General features: G+C 39.0%; 1 protein-coding gene and 1 long non-coding RNA gene across 2 annotated transcripts in view; both read left to right on the forward strand.

Moving 5' to 3' along the window:
* Positions 1–944, forward strand: part of LOC107573893 (gastrula zinc finger protein XlCGF57.1-like) — a 10,070-nt gene extending 9,126 nt beyond the window's left edge. Inside the window, exon 4 of the mRNA XM_016260342.1 lies at positions 1–944. This exon is cut by the window's left edge and continues 1 nt beyond it. Coding sequence (XP_016115828.1) covers positions 1–617 — 617 coding nt within the window. The 3' untranslated portion in view covers positions 618–944.
* Positions 945–7,615: 6,671 nt separating this feature from the next.
* On the forward strand, positions 7,616–8,357 carry LOC107573891 (uncharacterized). Its single transcript, XR_001607591.1, has 3 exons — positions 7,616–7,688; positions 7,766–7,842; positions 7,922–8,357. It is a non-coding gene; the product is annotated as an uncharacterized lncRNA (long non-coding RNA).
* Positions 8,358–9,322: the final 965 nt, after the last annotated feature.

Genomic DNA, 9,322 nt, shown 5'->3' on the forward strand with positions numbered 1-9,322 from the left:
AAGTCCACATGAGAATTCACACTGGAGAGAAGCCCTTCACCTGCCAACAGTGTAAAAAAAGTTTCACTCAAAAACAAAACCTTAATGTCCACATGAGAATTCACACTGGAGAGAAGCCCTTCACCTGCCAACAGTGTAAAAAAAGTTTCACTCAAAAACAAAACCTTAATGTCCACATGAGAATTCACACTGGAGAGAAGCCCTTCACCTGCCAACAGTGTGGACAGAGTTTTACGAATAAAGGAAACCTTAATGCCCACCTGAGAAGTCACACCGGAGAGAAGCCATTCACCTGCCAGCACTGTGGGAAGAGCTTTACACAAAAAGTAAACCTTGAGGTTCACCTGAGGCTTCACACCGGAGAGAGGCCTTTCATGTGTCTTCAGTGTGAGAAGAGTTTCATATATAAAAGGGACTTGAAACGGCATTTGCCAATTCATTCTAGAAAGAATTCAAAGTGTTCTGAGTGTGAGAGGTTTGGAAAAAGAAGACATTTCAAAAATCACCTTTGCATTCAGTCTGGAGCAAGGCGGATTAATTGTGATCAGTGTCATAAAAAAAGTATTTTGCCGTCACACAGAAAAAGCCTTCACACCTGGAAAGTCACACGTATGTGAGACCCTGTTGGGGTTCTTTGTGTAGAGAGAGTTTTAAGTAGCTGCAAAATTTAGAATGGCACCAGAAAATATGTATCTGTGTACAATTAAAGCTAAGGTTGACAGTTTCTATGCTACTAGTGTCACCTAGTGGAACTATAAAAATAAAGCATGTTTTCAAACGCCCTTTAGAAGTGTCACACCTCCCCTAACTTAAACATGGCAAATACCGCTCTTACGGGTCTATAAAGGTGAAGGCATGTTGCAGCAGGTTTTAGGAGGCTACTTTCAACAAAAGGTCTAGCATGTTAGCAACACGTGTAACTTGAAGTTTAGCTTGTGTTGAAAGAAAAAAAAAACTACAACTTTGGATCTACTAAAACCCAAACATTCCATCAAATGATTTTGTTTTAGTACACCAGCTAAACAGCCTCTGTTTCTGCAGCTACAGTAGCCATGCCTCAAACTCTCACTATTGGCTGCATTGAGGTATGCAAATGCATAGGTTGACAGGCAGGTAGGACAACCTATCATGATTTGATGAACATTTTATGATCCTAAAGCTTGGGACGCACCAAGCCGTCGTTGAGCGTCTGTCGGGCTAGTTTGTTTGTTTGGTGTGTTCCACACGTCGGCTCTCATCAGACTCACGTCGGTTCGGTGGTAGTTTTTGGAGTCAAAAGTAAGAATTTTTATATTATATTAATTTAAACAATTATTATCAAACAATGATATTAATTTAGTAACATAAATATATATTAGTGTAGGCTATATCTTTAGAGTTTTATACTTCGTTATCTTCTTGTCGATCCACCAGTTCACATTTACAACTGTGTTTTCTGCGTAAAAAGGGTCGTTTTCGGCTTTGGTCTAAACAAAGAGCAGAAGGCCTTAAGTCCCCTTGCCATACAGCCATGGTTTAATGAGAGTTGACAGAAAAATGACACGAAAGCCACAATTTACAAAGAAAGAACTTACAGTTCTTTTGGAGGAGGTGGAAAATGATAAAAATCCAGCTGTTCTCCAAGCTAAAAAACACAATTAAGAAACTTTGGACAGAAATCACACAAAAAATAAATGCTTCTGGCAATGGGTATGAGCGAAGCCCAGAAGAAGTGAGGAATAAGTGGAGGGACTTTGCAAGTGTGACCAAACGGAGGGCTGCGCCACATAGAAGGGAAGCAAAAAAGACTGGTGGGGGTGTAAGATCCGCCCACTGGTCCAACGACAGTAGCCAGTGATCCAGTAGAAGGATTCTCGCGTTTTGCTGTCTTTCCTTTTATGCAGCACAACAATATTAAATTAAATACATTTTCTTGTGTTTTACCTCTTTTATTCATCTGACTCCAAAAATGAAAAGGGTTAGGAGAGTTGTTTGTTACTCATTAAATTTAGGTGAGTGTTTGATCATTCTGTTTTACTCATGACTTTGATATTTACTCGTTCATTAGGAATCTATGTCGCTTAAGATGCCTCACGGCAGCCGCTATGCGTGGGCTCCACGATCACAAACTCGCCAGTTTGATCCTTATTCAGAGGTTTGTGGCTAATACTATTTAATATACTTTAAATAGTAGGTTTGTATAGCCCACTACAGTTACCCATGTAATGCTCAAACATTAATCAGCGGTTCTTCTAGACCCTTAGTCTCGCCCCCGATAGTTAGTATAACTACGTACAACGTAATTAAAGCTGAAATCATACACATGGTTAACGTAACTGAGTACCGAGACCCCTTTACCAGACACAGAGACCTTTCAAACTACATCAAACATGAATTGTTGCATCGTTATAAACCCCGATTAAGAAAGGTGGTTTTGGCGATCTCTGCAGTGTCCTGTGTTCAGATGGAAATGAGGGGAGAGAGGGGAAGAGTGAAGGTGTGGAGCTTTTGTTTCTCTCAGTTGGGTGTATTGCTTTAGGCTTGCGAGACAGAGTTCAGATGTTGATTCTCGTGAGAGTTCTTTGTTCTCTGAATGCAGAGGAAGAGAAAGTTTTGGCCATCCTGGGTCCTGAGGCATTGGAAGGCATCCTTGAAGGCATTGATGCATGTGCATCGACCAGGTCTTTGCCTTCAAAGTTGAGCCCTCCAACATTGGGCATCCTCCAGTCTTGCCCTCCAACATCGGGCCTCCTCCAGTCTGGCCCTCCCACATCGGGCCTCCTCCAGTCTGGCCCTCCCACATCGGGCCTCCTCCAGTCTGGCCCTCCCACATCAGGCCTCCTCCAGTCTGGCCTCCTCCAATCTGGCCCTTCAATATAGACAAAGAGGGCTATTGCTCTCTTCCCCTGACTCGCTTCAGTCTGAGGCCTCCTCGTGTGCTGAGCAACATCCTCCTGATATTCCAGAACACCAGCCATTAATCTCCCGACAAAGGAGAAACAGGGGACATTGTGGCTGCAGTGAAAATCTGCTTCAGTCTGAGAAGAGGAAAATAACTGAACTCCAGGAAATCAGGAAAGAATTGACAGCCCTGAGGGAGCAGCAAGACAGACATCATCAGGAGGTAATGGCCTATAGGAGGGCTAAATTAGAACTATTACAACAACAGGCCAGCAAGCCCTCTTTAACCATGTTTTTACCAACTGACAGTAAGTGCAAATGGCATTATTCATTCATTACTCAGTATGTAAAGTCAAATCATGAGTGGCTGACAGCTTTGCAACTATTTGAAACTGTGTATTTTCTTTTCACAGATCAACAGATGTAACCCTCATCATCTTCTTTTCTATTTTTATTTATTTATTTAAATATTTTACTTTTTTGGCTACATTGCCACCATGCCTCCCAAAATCCAACCCCTCGTCCTTGTCCTGGGAGGTGGAAACAGACTGGGTCTGGCAAATGGGGCTCTGGTGAAGCGGTGCTCTGGTGTGGGTTTTCAGTGATAAAGCAGTTCAAAGCCTTCAGCAGTTAATTTGAAATACAAAATAAAATATACCATTTTATGTCCAAACATACTCTTTTGTAATATATAAATGCTCTTTTGTATATGTACCGTAAGTGCTTTTCTAATACATTTGGCATTCTTACAGTAGTTTAACATGTGGAAAAGTAACTTGACTCAGTACTATATTAATGCCAGTTCAAAATGTGGGCAATTGCTAATTGAAGATAAAACATTTTTACCATGCCTTGTCATCCCTTATTAAATACCTGAATCATGTGACTAAGCCTAATTATGAAGCATATTTATGGAATGGAATTCAAACTTTTATGTGACAGCGGTAAGCCACCATCAGATACACTAAAACCATAACTGAAGTTGTCTATGTAAGGATTTCTCAATTCACAACATTATATCAATGACAATATCAGCCAAACATGGCACAAAACACTCTAAGTACTCAGATCATTTTTAAGAATGGCATGACAATTATGGAAAAAACAGTATGACAAACAAAAAAGTAATTAATACATTAATAGGATAATGCTGTGCCAAATTACTATAACACATCTTGGACAGATCACTTGTTTAGGTAGTTAATTTAGATTGATTATTACCTGAGGTGTTTCTATCATCTCTCTGATGCATCAACAGCAGGTGTACTAAGAACTCTCCTAATAAAAACAGCATGCATATGTGTTTCAAGTGCTCAACAATGGCAGCTTTACAAAGAATTCTACAGCTTGAGCATAGAAGGCGGCGCAGAAGTCAGACAGTGTACATAAATGCCTACATAAGGACACATTTTACCCCCCTTGACGCACTGATGATGTCATCTTGAGAAAATTCCGGTTTCCAAGGAACAAGATCCTTGAATGACTTCAGATTGTGAAACTACACCTTCAGAGGGCCACAAGAAGAAACTATGCCTTAAGTCCAGCGGTGCAGTTGTTAGCTACACTGAGTTTTTATGCTGTTGGAAGTTTTATGGAGGTGGTGGGTGATGGCCTGGGGCTCAGCAAGTCTTCAGTCAGCAAAACTGTGACAGCAGTAACACCTTTGCTTTTGCAGCTTATGAAGAACATCCTGATTTTCCCCAAAACACCAGAAGAAATCCAGCAGGCCAATCGACAGTTTTATAGTATTGCCAGCATCCCCAGAGTGATTGGCATCATTGATGGCACGCTTATCCCAGTGGCTAGCCCTATTGTAAATGAGCCATTACACATTTGCAGGAAGGGCTACCCAGCTATTAATGTTCAAATAGTGTGCAATCTCCAGGGGATGTTTACTGACATTGTTGCAAAGTGGCCTGGGAGCACACATGACTCTTTTGTATGGGCCAATTCTGCAATTTGCCAGGGGGCTGAAGAGGGTGGCTTTGGGGATAGCTGGCTGCTGGGAGACAGTGGCTATTCTCTTCGCCCATACCTCAATAACACCTGTGCAGCATCCAGCCACCATTGCAGAGGAAAGATTTAATCAGGCCCATGGAAGGACACGCTCTACAGTGGAGAGGACTATAGGACTGTGGAAACAACAGTTTCGCTGTATCAGCAAGTCCAGTGGTGGCCTGAAGCTGAACCCCTCCAAAAGCTGCTCTGTAATTGTAGTAACTGCAATTCTCCACAACATTGCAGTCAAGGAAAATGTCCAGCTTCTTGGTGAGGAAGAGGGGGGTCTTGCTGATGGTGAGGAAGATGGCACTTCTGATGATGATCCTTTGAACACACATCAAGGCAGAATGCATCCTGCAGGAGTAGAAGTCAGACAACTGTTAATTCAGAATATGTTTGGTTAGTTAATTTTTGACAGTTTGGATACTGTATTTTTTGTTTAAATGAATCTGACACTTGTGTTAATAAATATTTTGTTTATTTGCCTATATGGTTTCCACCTGCAGACTTAATTTAAATAATTTTGCAAACAAGAAGTAGGCTATATTTGTTGTTTATAAAGCCTATGAGAATATTCCTTATTTATAGCATTGTTTTACATTTATTTGGGAACATTCATTGAATGTATATTGAGTAATATTTTAAATAGGTCTACCCTATGTTAATGTATGAATTTGACACTTTCTTAGCGCTTAACACTCTATGCACTGTATATATTGAATAGCCTACGTGAACAGTACAGATAACATTCACTATAAGTGAAAATCTCTAACATGAAATCTCTAACAAATATTTTTATGAGAAATTTGTCTTTGGGAATGTTTTAACAAAGATACTCACTTGCAAATTGACCTTTTCTTCGCACAAACCAAACCAAGGCTGCGCTCCAACCGGCATAAATAATGTTTTCGTAGGGCACTTCGAAGGGAGAATAATTGCGATGGTCACGCTGTTATATAGTTTCAAAGTAAATTTGTAATGAAAATAACCTAAAAATTTATAACATAATATCTGAGCACCACAACATCAAGTCTTCCAAATCACTCAAAGTGGTTGGAGAAATCTTAGAAACGAACAGTGCATAGGGTCGTTAACTGTGAATAGAACACACCCCAGGTGCGGCGCAATCAATGACGTCGACACAGCAAACTAACAACAACCTGTGCCTCTAACCACAGGTGAAGAGCTGTCGTTCCAACGATACAAGTTGGCGATGCAGTTTGCGAATGTTCGTTTTTAATTATGGTTTCGGGAAACACAGAATCGTTGAACTATGTTGGTAACGACAGAACTTGCGACCATAGTTGGCTAACGATGCTTTTGGGAAACGCACCCCTGATCAGTGACATGAATACATGATTCCTTACTACAGCAGCTATAGTCGAGGATTTTGCAAGTGTCCTGCAAATAGGGCGTATGAGTACTGTCTCAGTTTTGTGCCATCCACTAATACAAAAACACCACAGTGATCTGAGATGAGATATCTCAATGCTGTATATGCAGCTACTTTCCCTTCAGAGTTCTTCCCACTTGAGCTTTTGAAACAAATCTACAAGATGCAGCTCCAGAGTATTTTCAGTGAAGTGTGCGTTGCCTTGCGCATATTTTTCACTTTGCCTGTGAGTGTTGCAAATGGAGAGAGAGCCATCAGTAAGCTTAATCTTATAAAGAACTACCTCAGATCAACAATGTCTCAAGAAAGACTAAATGGTCTAGCCATGCTCTCTATTGAACACGATTTAGCAAGACGGCTTGATTTCAAAGATCTAATCAAAGATTTTGCTGTGAGAAAAACACACCGTTTGGCACTTGGGGAATAATACAGATTATAAGACATTAAGAAAGCATTTTATTATTGTCTGTGTATGAGAGAGACAGTACAATGGTGTTAATTTCTTGTACTGTTTACAGTATATAATTATTTGTATATTATGTTTCTAAATGCATAATTTAAGTTAACTTAATAAACTGTTCAAATTTAGTTCTTTATTGTCTCTCATTGAATATGCAATAATTCTAATGCTTATTGATTTTGATTGTTGCTATATGTGACAAGAAGGTAAGATAATTGGGGGATGGGTCCTTGGGGCCTAGAGTACACGTTAACCAGTGGGCCCAGAAGCATGCCTGTCAACCCTCACGTTTTTCCCGGGATTCTCCCGTATTTTTACCATTCTATCATCCCGTTTAAATATTTTCCCGCATTTTTAATCTTTCTATTAAACAAAAGTCCCACTGGGCGTATTTTATATGTTTGCTAAATTTGCTTCCAGTAAAACTCTCGTAATTTGTATGAGCCAAACCTCATTATATGAATAATCAAGTCAACAAATTCCAAGGTTGTCCAGTTGCCAGATCTTGTATGAAACAAGTATGAATCTTTCTCACACGATCGACGCAGACAAATTTCAACCCATTTGTCCCCTCAACTTGGCAACCTACAGCTATGGAGTCAATAAAATGCCACATATATATGCAAAATAATAAAGTTTTGCAAAAGAAAATAAAGTTTTGCAAAAGAAACATAAAGTCTTGAGCAAAAAAAATAAGTTTTCCAAACAAAAATAAAGAATTGCAAAAATTAAGATATAATTCATTGCAAAAATCAATGACAGTTGTAAAAGAAGCTTATGAACGGTGATTCTATTTTATCTCTGCAACACATATTTTCCATGCTCACACTTACTAATTAATTTGCAATGCTCCATTTATTTTGCGTTTCAGTCAAGCGTGAGTGGTTTGCTCTCCTGTATTGGCGCATTGGAAGAACAGCTCGTGTGTGTGATTGCTGCTCTCGACAATTTAGCGTGAGTAAATATGCTTTTATGCATAGGAGTTGAATTGAATGAGATGTTAGTATAATATGCCCGCTAATGTGTTTTAGGATTATTTCCGTGCTGATGACCTGTTGATCCGAAAACGCGGTGTGCGTGCAACTCCGCGGGGTTTCAGCTACCTAATGTGAGTGCATGGCCAAGTTCATTGACAAGTGAAATTGATATGAAATGCGGTGCCATAAATTTAGGATGTGTTATTTTAGGTTCGCTCTTGTGTTCATACTCGGCTGAGTTGCGAGTGTCCATTTATACAGAATATACTGCATTGCAACCCACTTCTGCCTTTAGTGAGACTGTTACGTCCAGTCATCAAAGTGAGTCATAGCGCAATGTTGGAAGGTACGTGAGTATTTTGTTTGTTTTAAGGTGAAATATGGGGGTTTTATGTGCAATAAAAATGTCAATTGGTTTTAATTACAGGTTTTAAATCCTCTCTCGGATTTAGCGGCCACCGTTTCTTTCCCACTAAAATTTGAGATTTATTTGTTAGTTGTGGTGTTTGCTTTATATTTAGTTTATTGGGTTTTCATGGTATTATAACTTTTGTGATTTTATGATATTCATTTTGTTGTGAATGTTGTTTTATTGATTGGTGTACCACGGTATGGGAGGTCTTATTTGTGGTTTGTGTGATTTTGCTTGTTTGTTTCAGGTATGGTTTGAGTGGTTTTGAATAATTTTGGGTTTCTGTTTCCTCCCATGTGGTGTGTTATCAAGTCTATGATTCAGGGTTGATTTGCCTTATCTTGGGTATCATATTCATCATTGGTTTTATACAATGTAATTTAATAGTTTCATTTAAGTTGGTTTACTTTATTTCAGTTTTGTATTTAGATCCTTTTTTTTTTACATTTCTGTCAACCCGGTTATTATTTTAATAACATTATCTATGGAAAAGGATTATATCTGTCATTCTAATAAAGTATTAACCTTTTGTACTCTGGCTTTTAGTTCATTTATTTGAACTACCTGTGTTAAAGATATCATTGTTAGGGTCCCTTACCCTAGAAAGTGGGGGTGGCGTAGTAAATTTGGCCGACATTCCTAACAGCCATATATTTGAGGTCACATTAGCAACAGGTTCGAAAGTCAGCATGGCAGAGCGCAGGTCTGCGGGTGGATTCCAGGTATGTAAAGTTGATTGTTTCCTTTTATTTCACTAACATTTAAAATGTGTGTTTAGTTAACTACATGCGATTACTATTAACGTCGTTTGCCAAAGTTTAAGAAGTTAGAGATCATTTACTCGCGCACGTGAACGTGTTGGAAAAAGTTAGCATCTGCTAGTCCTTTAATCTCAATATGCACACTTTTATACTGTTAATGGATTATTTAATTTTATTGAATATGATATTCTTACACTACAAAGTATGTAAAATATATTATATTGTGTCTCTTCAAGCAGACTGTAAATGGATAAAAAAGTTAACTGATTTCAAGTGCACACCTTTTTTCATAATTCTGCGTTTAGACAGCTGTTAAGTTTATGCCCACTGTTAATGTACGATGATTTTGGTAATCTAATATAATTATTTTGCCATTACACATTTAGCAGAGAGAGAACCAAGATGTTACTGCAGCAGCACAAAATTTAATTAACATTC

This window comes from Sinocyclocheilus grahami, unplaced genomic scaffold (assembly GCF_001515645.1).
Source record: "Sinocyclocheilus grahami isolate Dianchi unplaced genomic scaffold, SAMN03320097.WGS_v1.1 scaffold2062.1, whole genome shotgun sequence".
Taxonomy (NCBI): domain Eukaryota; kingdom Metazoa; phylum Chordata; class Actinopteri; order Cypriniformes; family Cyprinidae; genus Sinocyclocheilus; species Sinocyclocheilus grahami.